The sequence below is a fragment of the Canis aureus genome, chromosome 2 (assembly GCF_053574225.1).
Source record: "Canis aureus isolate CA01 chromosome 2, VMU_Caureus_v.1.0, whole genome shotgun sequence".
NCBI classification, from domain to species: Eukaryota; Metazoa; Chordata; class Mammalia; order Carnivora; family Canidae; genus Canis; species Canis aureus.
Window position 1 is genome coordinate 30,357,318 of NC_135612.1, and position 24,828 is coordinate 30,382,145.

A 24,828-nucleotide genomic window follows, 5' to 3' on the forward strand; every position below is an offset into this window, starting at 1 on the left:
AATCTGGAGCTGAAAAGAGCTTTTGTCAGAATCTAGGCAGACATCACCCCCTAGTGGTTAACAAGAATCCAGGCTGCAAAATTACTCCTTTTAAATTGGGCTTTTTTCTTACTGAATCGCTAATGGACTCCTTACTTATTCTGACCCCTTAAGTTTCTCTCTAGAGCTGCTGTAGTGTTTCATGTATCTAGTAGTATATTTCAGGAACATGAAATGGAAGATACTAAACTGAGGTTGTCACCCGCTGCCATGACCCACTGTGGTTTCAGGATTCCCTGGGTTTAACAATCAAAGCAATGGGGTTTGGGATTCAGTTGCCCAGCAGGCAGCCCTTAAATCCAGATTTAGTTCCCTCATCAGTAAAATAAAAAGCCCAAGGGAAGATATGTTTTCAATAGCTCTTTTATTTTTAGCCTATCAAATAATCTTTGGTAATGACAAAGTCAGATATTAATTGCCACAACATGATCGTTTTAAGACTCTTTGTCCCCCTAAAAGAACTACTGTAAAAAAGGACTCATATGAGAAGGACTATTAAGGAAATAAGGACAGATAGATGCATTTCCTGAGGAAGGAGCAAATCTTTAATTTGTGAGATCTGCCAAACACACATTTCTGTATAAAAGGAGGCTTGGAAGATGTTCCCTTACCGTTCTACATACGATTCATCCAGATTGTTGAAGCCTATTGTTGGGCTTCTGAGTTGATTTTGCACAGACACAAGATCATTGCTTTCCAAGGCCTGGTTTAGTAAAGCAACCGCAGACAGCATTTCCACTGCAATCAAGAGCTCCTCATGGGCCAAGTAGTTCTGTTGGAAAATAAACGCAATACAAGTTTCCCAAATTACATGCCTTATGGGTGTGATGGGGCTTTAGAATGCATGCATATTTCAAAGAACAATGAACAGTTAAAGATTTTGAGAACCTAGGAGAAAGAGGGGACTCAATGTCACTTATTTTTCATTAGCTTTAAAGAACAAGTGAGTGGGGTTTTTCTTAGCAGATCATTTTAGGGACAGAGTTAATGACAACCGATGGTTTATGATTACTCAAACAACTGCATTCCCCTAGCTGATTCTTATCTCCAGTTATATTAGCTGCTTACAGTCTCAGACTTACTAAACAATTAAGCAAAGGATTAGATGACACTGTCACTGTCTCATAGTGTGAGTTGAGATTTTAGGTAGTGATTTTCAGTTTAAGTTAAGGGTAAGGAAAAAAGGGGAGAACTTTACCTATAAGTTGTAACCTCAGAAAAGTAAACCAAAATCATTAACCCAATTTCAATTCTAGTCCCTAAAAAAGTTAATCAATCTCACAACCCATAAGATCAAGACCCATGACATGATCGGTCACAATTCGGATGCTCAACTGACTAAGCCAGTCAGGTGTCCCAATAATTGGGTAGAAATTTTAAAATGTATTAGGAGGTCTGGGTATTTGAAGTAAAGCAAGTATGATTTATAATTCTGGATTTGGCTTATTTAAAAAAGTACATCTCAAGGTGCCTGGATGGCTCAGTCAGTTAAGCATCTGTTGTCAGCTCAGGTCATGATCCCACGATCCTGGGATTGAGCCCTGTGTTGGGCTCCCTGCTCAGGGGCGAGTCTGCTTCTCCATCTCCCTCTGCCTGCCTCTCCCCCTGCTTGTACTCACGTTGTCTCTCTCTCTCAAATAAATAAAATCTTAAAAAAGAATACATCTCATGGTAGCTACACTTGTGGTGAGCATAGCATAAAGCATAAACTTGTCAAGTGACTATCTTGTATATCTGAAAGTAATGTAACATTGTGTCAAATGTACTCATATAAAACTTTAAAAAAAACAAATCTGAGACTTTTGAACACCTTCCTCCTTCAATGTTCTCTTCCATTCAACTATTTTATACTGACTTGGTCCAACTTCAAATGGATTATTTCTTCCATTATATTCAAGGAACACAGAGGTAGCATAAAATGAATAGAAATAAATGCTGATAACAGTATTTACATTTAGGATATTTTCTGTATTCAATACATACAATGTAATATTTATATTAAAGTGCATTATAGCTTTCTAGTTCTCCATAGGTATCTCACAGCAATTGATTTTAGAGTAACAAGGCATAATTTTACCTTCCAAAGCAAATGGGAGCATGTGAGCAAATTTTATCCGAGTTTCTTATATTAACTATAAATTTAACACATAAGGAAGGTATAGAATTACAGCCAAAAGAGCAGGATGGAATCATTTGAGATCCACCTCCTCTACCCCTTCTGGGAATTGTCCACAAATATCTAGCATGGTATACAGCAGCAAGGATAAGGAAAAATAAAGCAGCAGCAGGGTGGGACAAACACAGGCTGACCCTGACCAGTTAGGTAAGAATGACAGGGCTAGCATGTAAATAGCCTTGATGAAGCTGGTAATGCAGGAGAAACTCTTAATGAAAGAACTTTTAGGAAAATAATGTATTTTTCTTTTATTACAAAATAGTATCTTCCTACTTAGAGAACAAGAACTCTTGGTAAGCAAGAAAACAAATCCTTCCACTCAAGCCCTTTAGTGTACATCCATTTATTTATTTTTAATTCATACAAACATTTATAGTTTTTTTTAAACAGAACTTATTTTTATTCATATTACAGAACTACTTCTAGATAATGTTTCAGTCTCATTTTCCCCACTCGATATTAGTATGTGCAATTGTTGTTAAACATGTGGTTTGTTTCTTGCTTCTCAGTATGACAGACTGTGTGTTAAACATCCCTGTGAATACAACTTTTTTGACTCATATTCCTTAGGATCTTTTCCTAGCAATGTAACTGTCAGGATAATGGGTAAAAGACCAGCATGCACATTACTGAGATCATCCTCCAGAAAGGGTGCATTCTTCATGCTCCCGTCGGCCATGGAGGAGATGTCTGCTGTGCCAAATTTATGCCTATGTCAGATCTCTCAATGCTACCAATCTGATTTCTCAAAATAATTGTATTTTGTGTTAATTTACATTTACTTCTGAATGAGTTTCAACATTTGTGTGTGTGTGTTTGTCATAGTATATGCCAATCTTTGTGAATTGGCTGTTTATGCCTTTGGCCTCCCCTCTTCCTTTTTTTGGTAGAACAGTGCTGTTTCTCATTTTTAAAATCCAATCTTCTACATTTCCTTAGAACTTCAATTGTTTAAGTTACTTTTTACATTTAACTTTTTATGTTGGAGATTTATTCTGATATGTGCAGTGAGGTCATGTTTTCTTTTTCAAATGGTTAAACACTTAGAAGGATTTCATTCCTTCTTCCACCTTTTTGAAATACTAGCGTTCTCATATATTCAATAATTGGCTCTGCTTCCAATATTTTTTATTCTGCTCCATTGTTTGGGTTAATCTTGTACCAGTACACATGGTTTTCATGACTGTAACCTTATATATTACTGTTTAGCATCATTAGAATATTAAACAGCATATTACATTTACAAAAATTAAAGTCATGGTGTTAATGTTCTTTGTTTCTTAGAAATGCAGATTCATAGCTAATTCTATACCTGAAACCATTATATATCTTTTAAAAATTTTAGTGCAGTTAAAAAATTATTCAAAGTGCTTCAAAAATCAGACAATCGGAGCATGAGAACCACTTGTTTTCAATGTGTAATTTATACAGTGTGGCCTGCGCTTCCTAACTACACAGATTCTTTATGGAAATGAAAAGCAATAGTTAAAGGGGAAGGCAGCCATGGGAATTGGTACAGGGAGGCCAGTGGGACTGGGGATAGGTCTGAGTTACAGACTCTGTGCCCTGTTCACCTTTCCTAAATAGCCTTCCTCACAGCTTTGACTCAGAATTAATACCTTCGTACCTGGAGTCCTCAGACTTACCATGGCGTTCTGTTTCTGCAGGTTGAAAAGTTCGTTCTGGTACATCACAGCAGCAAAGGGATACACAGCAGGCAGCTGGGCCTCTGGTCTCTTCAGTGCAAGCAGCGTGTTCTCAGGGTCCCCTTCCTGAACGGCAGCATTAATGTGGTCCACTGCAGCCAGCCCTGAGTGGGGTGGAGGAGGTGTCACATTCTGTCAGAATGGCTGCTTTTTCCCCTGCTGCCTGCCCAACCAGTCCATCTTGCCAGGGATTAGAATAAAAGTAGTGCCTTTCCATGAACTCTGAAAAGCTGCAGGTGGTGGACAGGCAAAGACTTGAAGATGATAGCTCAGTAACTGGAAGTCAGTCCAGCCCTTGGAGAAAGTCCCTAAAAGGTCCTCAGCACCGACAGAGCTGGAGTTATGAGATCACTCCTGTCTAGCATGACTTCCCTACAGAACATTGCCCTTCAGGATCAGCTCTGGTCTCACCTCTTCCCTGAGGACTTCACACCTCTCGGATCCCCACAGCATTGAGAGCTGGACCATAGAGATCCCATAGGCATTGTTCTTGAATACTCCTTGTGTATTAATTAGTACTGCCTTTGCAGGAGACTGGAGCTGCGTGAACACCCCAAGCCAGCCTTGCCCTACTGCGGTATCCTCCCCTCAAAGCCACACCACAGGACAGCCACAGTTAGCACCAGGACACAGTGCTGCTTCATACTGATAGGTTTGTTCTTGGAACATTCTCCCTCAACTCTTGCATTCTGTGAAGCATGATTTCAAGAAAAAAATCACTTCAGGTGTGTTTTTAAAAAAGTATTATAACCCAAATTCATATTATTAAATAAATCTGTGCCAGTATCACTTCACCTTAAAAAAACAAAACCCCGATCACACAAATGTGTTGGCTTACATTATCTGACTCAGCCATAGGCTCTGTGAGATCTCTACCAGTTGCAATGTTCAGATTATGAAGACCTGAATTTTAGTGACCAAACTGAGGGTGCCTGAAACAACAGATTCATCATAGTTTTCAGAAAAAGCAAGAGAATTGCTGACCAACTGGGAGAATGAGTGATGCACTCTGCCACCAGGCAGTAGCAAACTGGACAGAAACAGCAGCATTTTGCCCTATAAAGAAGGTTTCAGGGACGCCAGGGTGGCTCAGTTGGTTAAGCATCCAACTCTTTCAGCTGAAAGCTGAACTTTCAGCTCAGGTCATGGTCTTGGGGTCGTGGGATAGAGCTCTGTGTCAGGCTCTGCACATGGGGTGTAGGCCTACTTGGGATTCTCTCTCTCCCTCTCTCTCTGCCTCTACCCCTCTTTGTGCTCTCTCTCTAAATAGAAAAAATTGATAGAATTGATATGTCCAACAAAAAAATCCCAGAAAGGAAGGTGAGTGGGCATTTTTGACTCTGCTATTCTCTGAAAGTTACCCGTGGCCTCTGAGCTGTGTTTGTCATTATTTTGGATAGCATTTTGCCTCCCGTTTGACAACTCCAATATGTGAGTTCGCACCACTGGATGGTAAAAGCCTACCGCAAATCATATCCTTAAGATGTTCTTTATGAACCATTTCTTCTAAAAAAAAAATAATAAAATGACATTATCCACTCTTTTATATGCTGCATCTAACAAAATTTCCGGCCCTGGTCTTAACAGAACACGTCTTGTAATGAATGGAACGCACATGCAAAGTAAAATGATTGCAGTTCTCACAAAGCTGAAGCCTCCGCCGACAGACCTGGTGACATTACCATCAAAGCTGTCACTTATGTCGCTTTTTGGCTATTATGAATGTAGACATCTTAACATTTTACTATAATAACCGACAGGGTTAAGAAAAGGCTTGTCAAGTAGCTATACTCATATATTTTAAAGCATACAGTTGTCTTATTGTCATGTCACTTATTAAAATATACTTTAGGGTTTTTTCAAGACTATTCTTAGCTCTGCCCAACTATACATTTTCAGATGAGGAGAGATAAATAACTTCAGAATCATCACGTTCTACACATTTCAAGCCATCAAACATTGCAGTGCCCCTTATAATTTAAGCTGGTTATGCATTAGTGTAAATCATCTCATGCCTTTTATTTAAAAATGTATAACCAATGTGGCATTAAATTTGTGGTCAGGAAATTACGTCAATGAACATTAAAGCATTTATAGAAGGCATTTTATTTAAAATGAAAAAGTCTATTTTAGTGGTTATAAACTTTTCAAAAATAAAGGATGGCAAAAAGCTATGGAATCATTTCTTCACTAAGTTTATGGACCTCAGCTGTCTGCCTGGCAATATTAATTTCTTCCTGCAATTTGACTCTGTCAGCTTTCAAATACAGCAGAAAGAGAAACTTAAAATTGTGTTTCATGTATCATCACCAATATACTCAAAATTAAATAAGAATAAAAGATGAGGAACATGCATTCCACAATGTTAAGGTGTTCCCTTAAAAAAAAAGTTACCCAGGAGCTCTCAGCAGCTTTGTGTGTGAGGGAAATTCTCAAACCCAATCAGTTGTTAACTCCTAGATATTTATATCAATTTTCTCTGGGCCTCCTTGATTACTGTTTGAACCCTTTGGATACGTTACTACCAGTGACTTGGGAGCAAACTCCTGGGAAAAACCTATAGTTTCTTTGAAGGTGTTAAGAACATTCCAAGATTGTCTAGGAGGTTAAATCAAAGACAGAGTTTATGAGTGTTGTAATCAGTGGATACTCCCAAGTTTAAATTTGGCAGATGGTTCACATGCTTTATTAAATGGGCTAAATGGTCTTTCGTGTATCCATTGTGTGTGTGTGTGTGTAGGTGCTCTTTAGGTTGCCCTAGGGGAAATAAATGTCAGCAGAATTCCTTACTGCCTTAAGTAAAACCAAATTTTGTTAGAGAGAGGAGAAAAGACTAATAAAGAGATTAATTTCTCTGAACTTATAGATGCTTTATTTTAATTACCTGAGTTTTCTATTTATAGTCACACAACTGAAATGGGTACAAAAAGGAACTGAACTGTGCCACTCCATAGAGGTTCAGGGACATGGATTCAGACCTGCCACCATGCAGTTTCACTGGCCTATCCAGTCTCATTCACTTGCCAAAAAATGATACAAGCTGTAAGAAAAACAATTCTACAAACTGCAGACTAATGACTGGGAAGTAGTAAAGAATAAAGGCATCAATAATACCTTTCAAATTCCAGTCTAACACTGTCACATAATCATGGGCAAGAAATGACAATCTTGAAGTCATGATCTTTTACTAAATAGCCCTCAATATTAGTGCAAATAAACGATAGGTTCAAAACATGACATACACTGAAACCTATGATAAGACAGGAAGGTATAGCTGAACTAGCTTCGAGATACCTTGAGATACTTTGCATGGACAGGGGGCATGGTTACCCAAAACTTCCATGGGAAACCGCCAGATTATGTACCCTAGTTAAGAGCAACAGTGACGCTGAGTGCAATTCTCATCACAGGAGGCAGTTTTACAAGAATACAAATTGAGAATTTTGCTGATATTGTGACATGGAGAATTTGTATCTTCCAGCAGAATCCATTTCCTTCATACAATCCATTACTTACTGTTGACTTTATTGATGTTGCCTTGGATTTCTGCTTGTGTCAGCAGTTCTTCATATGCATCTCTTTCTTCTTCTGAAATGCAGTTATTCTACAAAACAAAGCCTCCACTGATTCCTGAGGTTAAATAAAATGTCCCCAAAGCTCCCTATTCAAAAGTAAAATGCAAAGAGTGATAAAAACCATTTACTTATATTCATTTGAATTCAATATAAGTAATAAGAGTGCTTGCTCTGTGCAGGGCACTAGGGCTAGACATGCCTGGCAAGGATTACAATGAGGAACAACAGGCCTAGTGATTCTCTGAAAGGGCCGAATTGTCTAATGTGGCAAATATTATGTTGCACCACTTGACCATACTGCCATTTTTTTGTAGATCAAAGTCGGTGGGATATTGGCAATTTCATTTGATTCAGTTTAGTAACAGTGACTCCATAAATAACAAATATACATAGAACAAAATAGATTCTATAGGTGAAGGACATACTCAGTCGGAAATAACATTTGCAAAAGAGAAAACAATTCAGGAAGGCCTGGAGGGCCAGAGCCATGTTAAAGGCAGAGCGGGGAGCAGGATGCAGACCACAGGACTTGCTCACAAAGGTGAGACAGCTGGGCATGTTGGGCTACAGCATCGGGTGTCCAGGGTGAGCCAGAAAGATGGAGAGCTTGGTTGGGTATCCTGGAGGCTTTTTTTAAAGCCAAACAAAGGACTGTACTTAACTCGGTAGGCAGTAGGGAATCCAAGGAGGTTCCCAGGGGCTGACATCAGATCTGTAATTGAAGATTAATTTTGCAACCTCTAGCTCTGAGAGGGGTTGGTTTGCAGAATTGCAGGAAGCAGGGCGACCCATGAGGAAAGTGTGCAAGAACCCTGAGGCATGGTCGTGGGGGCAGGGCTGAGGCAAGCAAGAGTGTAAGACTAGAAGGTGTGGGACAGATGTGGGCTGGCAAGAAGAGGCAATAGAATGCAGGGACAGGATACAGGGGTGGAGGCATGGAAAGAAACACTGCTGAGGGAACTGAGCAAGGAGCACATGTGTGAGGAGGGCAGGGTAGGACAAGCACTCTTCCTACACGGTGACAAGGTCCACAGGACAGAGAGATGAAGTTGCTTGGAGGAACATTTGAGGGGCTTGGTATCAAGCTGACAACTGATTTCTTCAGCAAGTGGATGAGCTTGTCTGAGGAAGGAGAGAGAAGTGATTCGAGGTCAGATCTAGAGAATCTCCATACGCAGAGGCAGGAGGGAGAAAAGACATGGAGAAACGCACAGGCGAACCAGAGGAGACTGGTAGCACCAAAGCAGATGGGAGCCAGGCCAGCAGCCACCTGGAGGCACCTGGAGGTAGATGGGCGGGGCGAGCACGCCACTTGCTGTCAGGAACTGCAAGTGGAGAAAAGGCAGTAAGCTAAAGTGGAAAGTTCTGGTAACAGAGCCAAAGGGGACATGAAAGGCAGCCAGACGTGGAAGCTCCGCACGGGACGTCCTCAGTGAGGCTAGAGAGTAAGGCAAAAGCACTGGGTCAACATCCGGCTGCCTTGCCGAGAAGGGGAGGCAAAATTCGAGAGTAAATTAAAAAACATTATCTCTTCACTTCATCACATGGAACTGTGAACCTCTATTCATAAACCTACAGGTAATTTGGCTAATACAGGATCTGCAGCTCATCCTGAGCAAGGGAAGATCTACTTCCACACTTCCCAGGTGAATCATCAGTTTACGACCTGACCTTGAATCCTTGTAACCTCTGAGAATCAACATAAAGGGAAATCTCATTTCTTTACGGAGTGCATGGTCCGCTTTTACCCTCACATTTCACACAAACCAACTGCCTAGGGCTACAGAGACCACCAGACCACCGTCAGTTAACATCAAGGCTTTTTCAAACTAGCCACTCATACCCATACTGAGAAATCTAATTGAATACCTTTAGTCTTGCATTTTCCTCCTTTCTTTTCTTGGCTTCCCAAAGTTCCTTCTGATATTCCTGTGCAAGGCTGTCATCTACTAAAGTTAAAACTGCATTTGGGTTTCTTAGCGTTTTAATGGTTTGTTCTGCTATTCCTTTTTCAATAGCTTCATTAATAGCTATAACTGCAGCATGCACTGGAGAGATACAAAGAGAAAGATTTTTATGAGCCAAAGACAACATGGATAGTTGGATGGACATGGCACAAATGTAAGCAGCTTTACTTTCTTCTTCAGCTTCCCGTTAAAAAGGCCAAAAAAAGACATCCTAGACACTTCACAGAGCACCCCTCTGACAACCTCTCCACCTGCACATCTAGCTTGGGTCCTGTCTTAGCATTCACCATCACGTAATCCCTATTGATTTATTCCGTGCCCACTGAATGGCTAAAATGAACCAACCACCAGGGGGCCAAAGGGTGAAGTGGACTCTGTTAAACAACCAGTTTGTATCCAAATGATACTGGCAATTTAACATACAAGACAAAAAGACAATACAGCACTCTACCGCTAAAATGTGCTGACATAGAAGGCAAAGAAATATTTTGAATAATAAAAATATTTCTAAACACTCTTAATCCACATTGCAGAACTAGGTGTTTAAAGTCAAAATCAATTACATGGTTATATTCTGATATGCTCAACTTAAACATCTACAACACATATAATAACTTCAAAAGGGGGTTGAAAGCATCTTCCAAATATTCTCTTTCTTTTAACCAAAATCAATAAATAAAGTATGGGTAAGTCTTGTGTCAATAGTAAGTTCTGATTTTAAACAGACTCACAAGCAGCTTCATCCACTGACAGTTCATTTGCAAGAATACCACCTATTTTGCTGAAAGATGGCATTTGTATTCCATATTTCTCAAGTTCTTTTCTCATATTACTAATTTCCTCCTCTGAAAAAGAACAACAAAAAATATCAAAGAAAAATACAGAGATGGAGGCAGGAATGAATATATTCATATCAAGAAATGTCTTCATCCTACATTCTCTCTCCCAGAAATGCAAGGCTTACTTTTCTGAATAAAGAACATTAAAGGGGGTATCTGGGTGGCTCGGTAAGGTTAAGCAACTGACTCTTGATCTTGGCTCAGGTTGTAATCCTGGGGTCATGAGATTGAGCCCCATGTCTGGGGCTCCCTGCTCAGCATGGACTCTGCTTGAGTTTGTCTTTCTCTCTCCTAAGATTCTCCTTCTCTCTCCCTTCACCCCTCCCCCACTGCATGTGCACTTTCTAAAAAAACACAACCAAACAAAAAAAGAAAATTAAAAATGCTACACTATTATTTAAAAAAAGGGGGGGGAGTGTCTTCATCAAGAAGGTGGGGCATTTCTAAACAAGAACCTTATGAAGAAGTCAGTCTGTTTCCCATTTCACAAATGTGGGGAAAAGGAAAACTGGTTGAATACAAACAAGATAATAAAGTTTTCTCCCCTGATCAATATAGAGGAAAAAAGGGAATCGATGATATAAAAAGGAAAACAAAAGTATTGATACATTTTCTTAGCAAATGACAATGTGAAAATCATCAATAGTAGTACCTGTGAAGTCTACTTTGCCCAACAAATCCTGGATCTGAGGTGCTATTCCGAGTTTGAACAGGTATAAACTGAAAGACAGAACATAAAATGATCAGATCAGAAACTTTATCATCATAAATCTTAGTGTTAAAAATTTCTTAAATCTTAAGGGCTTTTTTTAGTTGGGAAAGACCTAAGAGATTATCTCATTTAATCCATTCATTTTATAGATGTGGAAACTGAGTTCTAAGGTAACACAGTCCCTGGAGGATGGGGACTAAAACTGTAGTCTAAGTCCCAAAGACTGGTCTTGTAGAGTATGTGGGGTTTCCATAGGGTCAACTAACTCTCTACTACCCATTTTTAGGGAGAATAAGAGACACAACAATACAAAATAGCCAGTAATAAATCCAAGGAACATTTCTTTGAATACTCCATATATGATTCTTTTTTTGTTGAAAGTACAGTTCATATTATATTTTCCTTTCTGATATTCCTTTAAGTACCACACATTCCTTGAGGATGTATTTGTTCTACATTTTCTGAAACAGAGTGGCAAGACTACCAGCCCACAGGGTGATGTTACCAATAAACCATGATGTGGGCATGCTACTAAGTGGAAGATGGAGAATAAATTGTATGTGTGTGTGCGTGTGTGTGTGTGTGTCTGTGTAGATAAAGTCCCTTATGAAGTAACGATGGTACCCGCTAACCTACCAATAACTTGACAAAAGGATCTGAGGACTGGCATCTAAATTTTACCAATTGTGCAAATATCTGATTATACGGCTTTTCCCATTTAATCACTGAGCCACAGTTTCTTTCCATATTGATCCTAATCTTCTCAATCCCAAAGACTAATCCTATAGAACAATTAAAAAAATCTGTATTCACTTATTATCCATTTTGATAGGTTTGTAATTTGTGAGATTGTAATGGGAAATTAGCCAATTCTACAATAACTTATACAATGAACTAAGAATGATTTCATTGGCTTGAAATATTTCAAGATCATCACTTCAGATATTGATGTGAGATACATCTGAGGAGATTATAAAATGCATACAATTTCATTAAAGGAGTTCAAGATCAAGCCTCTTTAAATGGTATTAAGCTTTTAAAATGTATGATTATTCAATTCAAGGAGCATGCATTTAAAGTAACCTTCATTGATCATTTCTGTAAAACACAATCATTTAGAAAAGCAGCGCATGGTCAAAGTTAAACATTAATGATTCATGGCTAAAATAAAAAGTATACAGAAGAGCATCATCCAAAGTTAAACACTAAGTATTTTGATATAAACCCTTTCAATTTTTTTTCTGGAAATACTTATTCCAAAAACTCACAGGATCCTTAAATATGAATATACTGTATTTTACCTAACCAATTGCATTTAGATGGTCACTAATTATTCCCCACTGCAAATGATGCTGCAGCAAATCTACCTATATACAGATACATTTGTATATACATCTTATTCATTACAATAAATCTCTAAAAACAAAACTGCCAGCTTGAAAGGATATACACACAGTCAAAGCTTTTAGTATATAGGGTCAAATTGTGTTCTAAAAGAGATTACACTCATTCGTTGTGAGTTAAGGGTTAGCAAAAACCCTGTTCCCTTCTGTGAAAGAATTTGACTCTTTTAACATTCTGGCTCTGTTCCCCTAGGAACCCATAAAGGTCCAACGATAACCACATTAGTAAGCACCTTTGCTGAGGAGAAAAATAATCCCCATTGATAAATGATTTGAAGGAACAATAAATACCTGATATGAACACCTAAGTGTGTGATGCCCAAGTTTGGTGACTCTTCTAACTCCCACAGTCCTTGCAGGAAACTGGGCAGCCCACTGGGAAGGTGTTACAATAGACACTGGCTCCTAGGGCTGAGGCTCTCTGCCAGGGAGGCTCTCGTACCCAAGAGGAGTCTCACTTCTTAGCACCTCAGCGGCCAACTGGGGAACCAAAGAAAACAGCTTCTAGGGACGCCCAGGTGGCTCAGCGGTTGAGCATCTGCCTTTGGCTCAGGGCATGATCCTGGAGTCCTGGGATGGAGTCCCACATTAGGCTCCCTGCATGGAGCCTGCTTCTCCCTCTGCCTGGGTCTCTGCCTCTCTCTCTCTCTGTCTCTCATGAATAAATAAATACAATCTTTAATCAAAACAAAACAAAACAAACAACAGCTTCCAGATGGCTACATGGATGACTACGTGCAGTGTCATGAAGTCTCTCACTGAAGAGCTAGTGTTTGATGCTGTGCTGTCAGCTGACTGGGTTCTCTCCTCTTCTGGGCAACTAGTGCCGGACATGGTGGAGAGCAGTTAGGAGATACCAAATGCTTAGATGAACCCAAGAACCTGCTGAAGTGTGTGACCTTTTTTTTTTTTTTTGATAAATTTATTTTTTATTGGTGTTCAATTTGCCAACATATAGAATAATACCCAGTGTGAAGCGCGTGACCTTAATCTACTGCCACCACATAGGGACACCATTTTCTTTGTCTGCTTACCACAGAATTGATAGTCAATGAAAATCTTGCAAATCTTTTTTTTGTTTTAAATACTATATGTTTGTTCACAAGAGACACACAGAGAGATGCAGAGACACAGGCAGAGGGAGAAGCAGGCTCCCTGTGGAGAGCCTGATGTGGGACTCGATCCCAGGACCCCGAGATCATGACCTGAGCCGAAGGCAGATGCTCAAATATTGAGCCATCCAGGCGTCCTGAAAATTTTGCAGATCTGATAGCCAAAAAATGTTATTTAATTCTGTGTTGCCCTTAGGTGTGAGGGTAGACATTTTTCAAACAAATTGTTCCACGTCCCCTTCCTGCAGGAAATTCCTATCAATGACTTTTTGAATTTTAAATATTTGTTGAGGAGGAGGAGTTTATCTTTCTTTGGTTTCCTCCCTTTTCCCTCAAAACTAAAACCAAAGAACAAAGAACAAATGACATTTTAAACATACGGTAGTTGTAATTTTAGTACTAAGTTCCAATATTATTTTTGCGTCTTGCCCACAGGTGGAAAACATATTAGAGTCTGAACATTCTTCAATATAAAATAGGCATTATGTATTCATAATTCAAAGCTAGAAAGACAGGATACGTTCCTTAGTTTAAATTCTAGGTCTTTAGAGATTATCAGGGATATAGAACTATTTACACAGCCTCTATAGATTTTATTACCAAAGGTTCATGCCAAACAAGTCATTAGAATTAAAACTAGCAGGCTGACATTTTCAAAACTGTAATATTTTATGAACAACTTCTCAACTCATTATTACATGGAAAAAATATTCCTGTTAAAAGAGAGCCCACATCATGAGGAACAAATGAAATGTCAACCTCTTCAACTGTTCCTTTGTATTAACAGGTACTATAAAATTAAACAGAATTAAATGGATAGGTATGGCAAAGCCCCAAAAGAATTCCAGGAAAATAAAAGCCACACATTAAGAAATGACAAAAAAAAAAATCATTCTATCTTTCTTCAATTTCTTTCATAGCACTTGATTTGCATTTTTTCTTTTTACAACTAAATTTAAAAATATACATGAATTAATCTACAAAGAAATATAAAATTAATTTAGTGGGAGAAACTTTGAAAATGTGACAATAAAATTTAAGTAGGAAGCACCCATAAAATGTCTTCTAACAACCAGTTTTATATCTATAATTAAGTGTTTAATGTTGTAGGGTTTTTTTTTTAATATTTTATTTATTTGAGGGAGAGAGCAACTATGAGCAAGGGGTGCAGGGGGGCAGAGAGGGAGAGGGAGAAAGAGAAGCAGACTCCCTATGAACAGGGAGCTGGACGTGGGGCTCCATCACAGGACCCTGAGATCATGACCTGAGCCAAAGGCAGATGGTTAACCGACTGAGCCACCCAGGCGTCCCGGTTTTGTTTTTTTAAAAGATTTTATTTTAAGTAGTATCCATGCCTAATGTGGAGCTCGAACTCATAAGCCCAAGATCAAGAGTCACGCAAACTACTGACAGAGCCAGCCAGGTGCCCATGTTAAATGTTGTGGGTTTTTCCCCCCCAGTGTTGCCTTTTAATGTGTAGTACTTATATTAATATTCTGCTATAGTTTTAATTTATTTCAAACCTGACATTCTTTATCAAAGCCAAAACTAATGATTATCTGTGATCCTTGAAATATTCATACATTTACTTCCCAACATATGTAATGTTGAGATCCTCTAGAATTTTAGATCCATGCTTCTATTTTCATGTTACACAGTAAAAATTTAGGTAACTATAAATCTTATTAGTTTCTTTTCTAATATCATCTCTATCCAATTTTCTTCTTTCTTAATTTTATCTTTGTTTTTGTTGTCAGCATAAGTGTTCAAGAAGTACCTATTATTAGGTAGATAAGTTGAATAAATTACCAATAGCACATATATTTTTTTAAGATTTTATTTACTTATTCATGAGAGACACAGAGAGACAGAGAGAGGCAGAGACACAGGCAGAGGGAGCAGCAGGCTCCATGCGGGCAGCCCGACACGGGATTCCCAGGACCCTGGGATCATACCCTGGGCCGAAGGCAGCGCTAAACCGCTGGGCCACCCGGGCTGCCCCCAATAGCACATATTTTAATATTTTCATTCATTCCTTGGGTGTCACTTCTTGTTTAATCTAATGCCACTTTCAGAGCTCTGGTTTCCCTCAAGTGTCTGGTATTTCCTGATTTGGGGCTCATCTTGGGGCTCGAGACTTGCTTATTGTCATTGTTGGCCACAAGTTCCCAGGACACGAGCCAGTTCTAGGAAGCCTATGTGGAAACACGGGGCTGACACCACGAGGGGACCCCCTAGCTTGCCTGCACGTGGCCGCTATACAGAATAATCAGAAGACTCGGTCCACACCCGGTAACGCTGGCTGTAGGACTCAAGGCCCAGGGCAGCTCCTTGCTCTGCTGCATCCAGTGATTTTTGGGCTGTGGCCTTGGGTCTTGTTTCTTGGTCAATCCTATCTCATCTGTGTGGTCAGTGGATGGCATCCTTTCTTACTGCAATTTTTAAAAAAATTACTACTTTACTAATTTCATGTCAATTTTGGAAAGGGACTATGAGAGCTGTGCTCAGTCGGTAACCTTGACACAATTGTTTTCACGTTATTTCCTCTGTTTATTCATTCATCTAATTACTTTGCATGGAATATCTACTACATAAAAAGTATTTTTCTCTACCACGCTGTTCCTAAAATAAGTGTTTAGGCTTTCACAAAATACAGGTCTGTTGGTTATAGGAACTATAACTAATATACTAAACAAAAGTGCTAATTTTCCCCCGTGGTACTGAAGAAATGAGATGACTAGTTCCAATTATATTTTCTAGTTCTCCATTGTATGCTGTAATATAAATCCTACAATAAACCAATATCCTGGTTAAACTAAAAGTTACCACAAGGTGGTGCTGAGAAGTTATCTTTTAGATTGAACAATCTTCATGTTTAAAGTGAGTCTAAATAAGAGACTTTCTGAAATTAGTATGGATCAGTTAGAAATCTCATTTGCATATACATACTTTCACCAAAATTTTTAAAATATTAATGTATATTTTTTATTTGGCTTCAATTATCAACATTTATGGTCTCCCATGTTGGAGCTTACTTAAATTAATCAGCTTTTAAAAAAACACCACTTTTCACAGCGTGGGAGTTTTATAACAAATTTATGTGTGGGAGGCACTTCCAAGCAGATTACTCAAAAGGGCAGTTTACTATGCACTTATCTATTATTCCTGTGTTGAAAAGAATCAGCAATAGCAGCCCACTCCCTCCCAAGCATTTTAATTGAAATGAAGCCATTCACTACCTGAAGCATATAGGAAATCCAAGGTCTTATTCTTAAAAAAGAGCCTGTCTGGTATAAAAAAAAAACACCAATTTAATTTCTTGGAGCTCTTCAACACAACTTTTTAAGCACCTTTCATGCTTAAGAGCCGACACAAAGGGCTAAGAAGAAAGGAAGGGCTAAAGGAAGCCAAGTAAATTAAGGTCATCATCCCTTAGCTTCCCCCAAATAAGAAAGTACTTGGTGTGAAATAGGGAATCTCTTATCACACCACAGGGACAGTACATTTGTGTTACTTAGTGAGGCCAGTTACTGTCCTGAGGGTAGCTAAAGCCTCACTGGCCCACGTGCTCCCATTTGTACAAGTATCAGTTCAAGTACAGGAAGCAATAAAGTAAAAAACAAAAAAAACACAAACCTCTCAGGGCTTTTCCTACTACTTTCAATAAACACATTAAAAGGTCCTATAGTCAGGCATCCCAGGTGGCTCAGCGGTTTAGCGCTACCTTTGGCCCAGGGCATGATCCTGGAGACCTGGGACCCCGCGTCGGGCTCCCTGCATGGATCCTGCTTTTCCCTCTGCCTGTGTCTCTGCCTTTCTCTGCATCTCTCTGTATCTCTCATGGATAAATAAATAAAATCTTTAAAAAAATAAAATAAAAAATAAAAGGTCTTATAGTAATGAAATGCAAATTCACAAGGTAGAAGTTGGGATCCCTGGGTGGCGCAGTGGTTTAGCGCCTGCCTTTGGCCCAGGGCGTGATCCTGGAGACCCGGGATCGAATCCCACATCGGGCTCCCGGTGCATGGAGCCTGCTTCTCCCTCTGCCTGTGTCTCTGCCTCTCTCTCTCTCGCTCACTGTGTGCCTATCATTAAAAAAAAAAAAAAAAAAAAAAAAAAAAAATTAGATTCACAAGGTAGAAGTTGAATTTATTAAAGCTTTTCTGGAGCATGTCATGAGCAGTTCACTTTATGGTGTAGCAAGTGAGATGAATGTTTATAAATCAAGGCCACAGGCCTAGCCAGAAAGACAATGGAACCAGAATCGTAAGACCCAGATACTGGCTGCAAGACTGTCCCCATCTAGAATGTGAGTGACTCTGAGCAAGTCACATAATCCACGGCTTTCAGTCTCCTCATCTGTGAAATGAAGACCTGGACAAAAGTAACTTCTCAAGGTCTTTCCAGTTCTGAGGTTCTGTGATTTCTCATTTTAAAATTCCCTAAAATTAACAGTTTAGAGGTCTGAGCTCAAGTTCAAGTTGGATGCTGTCTTTAGAATTTTCTTAGTAGTATGGAAACACGTGACTCCTTCCTGAGGCCAACAGCTAAGCCAGCAATAGTCTAGGATCTGGGGTCACACAACCTGGTTTTGAATCCCAGCTCTTCCATATATCAGTTGTGTGACCTTTTTAGCCTCTCTGTACGTCAACTTCCTTCATTACAAAATGGGATTATTAACAGTATGTACCACATAGGCACACCATGAGGATTAAATGAGATTGTTTCTGTCAAGTACTTTGAATGGTTCCAGGCATATATTTTTTTGTTTTTATTATTACTATGATCTTTGTTAAATATGTATGTCCTTTATTAATAACCAATTAATAATAATTAACTTATTAAGAACTTATCACAGCAGTTTCCCCATTCTCAACACTAAGAATCTTTTACTATTTTCCCTCACTGGTTCTGGGTTTCAAATGGTTTTATCTAGAGAGCTAAATTATTTTTCCATCTTAATCATATACATCACTGCCAGTATCATGTCAAAATCTAGTCTTCTTCACCTAATATTCAATCGAAAATAAAAAAAAATCTTGAGGCAGCCTTACTGTAGAGAAATGAGTTCAGTTAACCCAGCTAAAAATTAAAAATATGAACTCCAGAGGCTTAATTTGGCATCACTGGTGTATATGTACTGTGTTAAGTGTCAAGGCATGGTTCGTGGTCTCAAAGAGCTTAGGATTTAGTAGAACAAAAAGATACAGTCCTGATAGTATTTCAGGATAGGAAGAGGAGGAGAGACTATGGTCTAGAGTGTGGGGAGAATTTTGAACAAGGAGTGATTTAAAGCTACATAAGATGTAACTCCTCATTCCTCATCTTAATCCCAAACATTGCCATCTCTACATTACCCTCTTGAGAAGACAAAATTAGAATCTGCCCTTTGGGTTAAGAAGCCAATTTGTACGAAGTTTATTTATAAATGCAATATGTTCTCTGTCAGATACTCCATGAGTTTGGCATAAGCCATCAACTGGTTTTTTGAAAGGTCCTTAGAGCATAGAGTGTAAGACATGAAGAGTTCTGCATTAAAGCCTGAGGGCCAGAGACACAATCTACCTGGTTAGCAAGGCAGCCACCTGACTGCAGATGAGCTCCTCCTGTATAGAGGAGCCCTTCTTCACTCAATGGTCAGTGCGCTTGGAACTACAACTGGTTAACCACAAGTGGGGCCACCAGAGCCACAATAACAAACACAAGTCCCAAATGTGTGCTATTTTGGCATCGTCACTGCATTTGAACACCTGACTGCTGGGGCAGTTGTGACATCATCTGCAGCAGGAGCACAACCATGACACAGAGGGAGGCAGGCTCATTTGCAGCTTGCTGTGGTCGGTGCCTTAATGGTCTAAGAAACTCTGTACAGTAAGAAAAGCAGAATCCAGAACCCTCATCCATCACACTAGAAAAATCATTATGAACCTATGACTTGCAAAGGATTCCTTGGAGGGTAGTTGATTTCATGTCTTAAAGCAGAAATAATTATGGTTAAGACTGGAACATCCTATTGTGACCACAAAGCAAGGATATTTCAAATAATGTCAGGTACAGTGCTACAAGGACAAAGGAGCTGACCCAGAAGAGCAACCACTGACCAAAGCAAGTCAATCTGATCCATCAGAATAGAAGATACTAACCCGGGATCCCTGGGTGGCGCAGCGGTTTGGCGCCTGCCTTTGGCCCAGGGCGCGATCCTGGAGACCCGGGATCGAATCCCACATCAGGCTCCCGGTGCATGGAGCCTGCTTCTCCCTCTGCCTGTGTCTCTGCCTCTCTCTCTCTCTCTCTCTCTCTCTCTGTGACTATCATAAATAAATAAAAATTAAAAAAAAAAAGAAGATACTAACCCTAGTTAAGTCTGTGAAAGGCCAGGAGTTCATAGCAATCATCAAAAGAGAACAGTACAAAGTGTACAGAAAAGAAATTATAATACAAACTGATAAAGTAAGGCATGTATAATTATTTGTATTGATTTTAGCAAGGTGGGAAGTGTTATTAAAATACAGGTGCTTTGTTTTTTCTATATCTGTCTATGGAATATAGATATTTTTTTACACTATTTATAGTATACTTTATACCCTAAGAATAAAAACCAGGAACTCTAAGCCAGAATGTCATGGAAAATCAAGGAAGTGACCCAAGATAAGAAAGGACCGAAGAACACACAGTTTGTGACAAAAACAGCCAGGTGAAAAGGGGGTCTGGCACTGACAGTCACACAACCATCAGGCAGACATGATCTGAGATGGAGAAACATAGTCCGAGATGATAAATCAGCAAAATGAACAATTTCCAAATAATTCTACCTAAGTAGAGCCAATCCTTCATCTTGTGGGTGAGAAACCTCTAGAATGCCCAACAAATTTCAAGAAAATATTCAAAAGGCATATATAAACTTTTAATAACGTTAATAGATCACGCCAATACATCATCATGACAGGACAATGGGTTATAGAACACTGGCCAAGCGAGACAGGCTGTAAATCATTTCTGGCAGAAGGAGGGTGGGCTAGGAGTGGGGACTAGAATGAAAATAAAAACCTACCTGGAAGCCATATACTGAAAATTATAGAGGTCTGACTGATTTCACAAGTAAAGTTTATCCCGATGCCTGGTAGCCAGGGTCTGACTCACCGTGGGGGAAGAAGCCCAACTGGTACCATGCACCGCCTGACAAACCATGGGTCAGAAACCAGATCTATAACCCAGGAAGGTGTAAAGGTGTTCTTTGGTTTCTGGTACCCTTATGATCATGTCAACTCTGGCCAAGAGTCAATATATTACAGTCCTGGGATGAGTGAAAATTAGTGTGTAAATAATTAAATGAATGAAATTTGCACTGTGGATTTTTCAGAATGGATTTAAGTGTGTTAAGTTTGTAATGATACATCTGGGTATTTTACCTGTCTTTTAAAGTATTGGAAGTGTTCAAAATAGCAGTTCTACTAAAACTGTTAAACTAATTCAATTTTACAACCAATGTTTAAGCATTTAACAGTTGTTTCATAAATTGAACAACAAACAACATGCAAAGAATGTTCTTCTCCATGTATAAATGCCCAGTTAAAAAATCCATTAGTAGGAACTTGTTAGAAAGGCTCTCACTTCTTCAACTGATTTCTTTTCATTGCAGACGTTCATACAATCCAAATGAAGCCAGCAAAACCCACACCATATACACATTTTAAGTGCAAGTACATCAAAACAGTCACAATATATTGGTGTTGCGATAATAGGTACTTTAGCTAGCTTCCTTTTGATATTTTTTCTGAGTTTTCCATTTTTTCCCACAGTGAGCATTTAAATTTTTTTTTTAATAAGAAAAAGATAACAAGAATTTCTTTGAAAAAAGAATGAGGTCACCTATCAGTGAGATGAGTCCTTCTACATGAAGCAAAGCTTGAGGAATCCCTCTGGGGTTGCTGTGCTCACCTTCACGGGCGGCATTTCTCTGAGAACATCAAGCTGTAGACAAAGGAAGCAGTGAGTGGCAGGCAACAAGGCCGGGGTCAGAAATCCAAGTGAAAAGATGAGGAGCGGGCAAGAAAAGTGGAAAGCAGATTCAAACTGGAAGTAAGAGCAAAACCCCAGAGGATTTTTTTTTTTTTTTTAACCCCAAAGGATCTTAATGAGGTCGTTAAGCCCACATCAAGAAGACAGGGAACAGAAGGCCAGTTGGCATGGCTGGGAGCTGTCGCACACCAGCCCCACAGGCTGAGGTAGCAGGAAGGTAGAGCCTGGGTACACGGGGGATCTTCCCTCCTGGCTCCTGATCTATATTCAGAACCTTTGACCTGCCCAACTCTCTGTCCAATAATGCTGATTTTCTATACAGCAATGTTGCTGTATCCCCAGCCAGGATATAATGGCCAGACACGTATGTGTTCATTTCCAGCATCACTTCTAATTATCCAGTGAGAGCAAACCCACTGCCCTTATGAAAAGTGCTCTGCTACCCAGCTCCCCAATGTGTCTTGCCCAAATGAGAAGAATACCAGTCTCATTTGAGTGACTATATTCTAAACCGTTGAGGGAAAAAGTTTTGATAGAAAAAACTTTAGAAAGACTTGAGACTTCTCAGCTTTATACCAGGAAGCAGTCGTATAGCAAGTCTAGGACAGAGAAAAGAGAAGGCGATTCTCCCAGGAAATGCTGTTTGTTAAGTAAACAGTCAAAGATCCTACTTAAGGTCAGATCTGGTGAGGGACAGGCTCCAGAGGATCTGCTACAGAATGATTAACAGTAATGAAGACTTCCGTGAGTAACTGCATGACTGAGAAAAACAGTCCTTGGAAATATCACACCAACATCTGCATATAAGTGGCAAGAAGAAGTTGCCTTTTCTTTTTTTTTTTTTTTTTTTTTGCCTTTTCTTTATTTACCAATCTGCTGAAGCCATTGTTAAAATGATTACAAACTCATTTGCAAGCTTCACTGCAGTTCTATATAATTTCTCTGGAAAAATAGTGACATTGCTAGAATGGAACTTAGCACAAGTTTCTTTATAAGCTGCTTAACATTAACAGCTCAGGTGTCCACGTCGGTGGTGGTGGAGGTGGGAACTAATTTAAACTTGTCCAAAATACCCCAAGAGCATGCCACATATTAGGAGATTAGCACTATGATGCACGGGTATGATAATGATATTAACTAACTGTAGCTGGCTTAGCAGGTCACAAAAGCAGTACTAAGTATAGTGTTAAGTGATCATTCTAAGCTCTGAAAAATATTTGACAAGAAATGTTGGGCAACACATTTGAAAATATTCCTCAAGACAAGCACTTTTGCACAAAAAAGCTTTCAGAAATACTGCTGGCATAATGATATACTAGCCAACACATGAAGAGGAAGGCATAGAAGTGATCCTGCTCTCTTCCCCATTCTTTTTTTTTTTTTTAAGATCTTATTTATTTATTCATGAGAGACACACAGAGAGAGGCAGAGACACAGGCAGAGGGAGAAGCAGGCAAGAAGCCCGATGCGAGACCTGATCCCGGACCCTGGGATTGTGCCCTGCGCTAAAGGCAGATACTCAACCACTGAGCCACCCAGGTTTCCCCCGCTACCCCATTCTAAATTACAAGAATAAAAAGGAATCACAGAAAAGGCCCTTACATTTGGTCTGTATTTCTGTCATCTTCCAAACAAATCTCCTAAGTACCCATCAGGGGAAAAGTCAAATTATATGACATAATCAAAATTCTTTTCTAGTAGGCCAGCAGTGCGATGAATTATTGTAGAAACCTTTTCCTTTGGAGAGGAAAAGAGCCAGGAAGAAGTTAATATAAATCTCTACACAGAAGACTGCCAGGAAAATGACTTCTAGTGATATAAACACGAGGCAGATGTTTTAGAAGAAATTTAAAATTTAATTAGACATAAAGTCTACAAGCTATTACCTGTATGAATGCAAGATGACAGCCATAAACTGGATTTTTAGAATCGACTTTGTTACCACCTAAAAATAACTTTTCTTCCAGTCCAGTAAGATAAAAAATGATCTGTGAACTAGCACAATGTAAGCATTTTCAGAAATTAAGCTATCGAACAATTGCTTTTAATTAATGAACATTAATAGTATCCTGGGGGTCCTGTGTGGCTCAGTTAGTTAAGCGTCTGACTCTTGATTTCGGTTCAGGTCATGATCTCAGGGTTGTGATATTCAGCCCCAAATCATGTTCCTTGCTGGGCATGTAGTCCACTTAAGATTCTTTCTCCCCCTCTGTCCCTCTTCCCTCCCTCTTTAAAAAAACAAACGTTATCTTGATTTGACTAACTCGAAGCAACTCTTATGTTTCTTCTTTACCCCGTGGTCGAGGTTCTATTGAGTGAAGGTCAGAAGAAACTATCCTGATACTGGACTTCCTTAGTCTATGATAAGAATTGAAGCAAAATGATGATTTAAGAGTATCAAAGTTATGACCATTAAAGCTGCTCGTTTGATGTAGTTTGGCTGGCTATATTTGTAAACTAGATCACAACTCAAGAACATGGCAACATTATGAGATCCCCAGAAGTTTCAACTTAAGTTTTCTCATTATTCTTACAGGTCTTTCATTCATTTTCTGGTATTCTGTTTTGAATTAGATCTTAAAAATCAGAAAAAATAGTTTTCCAATTCAAGGACTATATTTATGTGATAATTTAAAAAATTTGTGCCAAATACAAAACAACTCAATCCAATAAAAGGTTCTTTGGATTATTTAAGTAACTTAAGATCCCTCTTCTAAAACAGAAATTACAGTTTCATTTAAATCTACTCCCTACGCACTTCGTTGTGTTTTTTCCCACCTCAATGCATGAATGCAGTATATCATTCTCGGTATGTTTTTCCGGTCATATACATCTGTTGTTTCTGGATAAAATATCTGGAAAACAAAAGAAACAATATGTTTTATTATGTTTTGTTTTTCAAAGTTACTTTAAATCTCCCAAATGATGGTACTTTGATTGTCTTTGTTGTATTTCCTTAAATGTAGAGGAACCTGCCCATTGTCGCTCCCTCCCTTTTGCTCTACAGGCAGACCCATGGGTGCATCTGGGCCCCTGACGGCATGACAGCATGCCTCCTAGTGGGCTTGGGAGAGTGGGGGACTCCTGGGTGGCCACTCCAGGAGGCTGCATCCACAGGGCTAGTGGCACTTTCACTCCACAAGCTGTAAGCCTGGTCAGGCTCTGCTCTCTGTAGCAGGGTCATCCTGTGACTGCCTACAGGTACCCTACCCTGAGAAGGGTGTCTGTCTTATAGTGTTTTATTATAACGTTAAACACCTAACTACACACTTGTATAAAC

The 24,828-nt window shown here is 39.3% G+C and overlaps 1 protein-coding gene across 2 annotated transcripts in view; it reads right to left on the bottom strand.

The window, feature by feature from the left end:
• IQGAP2 (IQ motif containing GTPase activating protein 2) overlaps positions 1 to 24,828 on the bottom strand; it is a 288,130-nt gene that overhangs the window by 100,570 nt on the left and 162,732 nt on the right. For both annotated transcript variants that reach the window (XM_077867634.1, XM_077867629.1), the window contains exons 5-11: positions 24,327 to 24,403; positions 10,955 to 11,022; positions 10,195 to 10,308; positions 9,366 to 9,544; positions 7,438 to 7,525; positions 3,862 to 4,025; positions 651 to 811 (exon numbers count right to left, since the gene is read on the bottom strand). In XM_077867634.1, the coding sequence (XP_077723760.1) occupies positions 651 to 811; positions 3,862 to 4,025; positions 7,438 to 7,525; positions 9,366 to 9,544; positions 10,195 to 10,308; positions 10,955 to 11,022; positions 24,327 to 24,403 (851 nt within the window). The remainder of the gene's footprint in view (positions 1 to 650; positions 812 to 3,861; positions 4,026 to 7,437; positions 7,526 to 9,365; positions 9,545 to 10,194; positions 10,309 to 10,954; positions 11,023 to 24,326; positions 24,404 to 24,828) is intronic.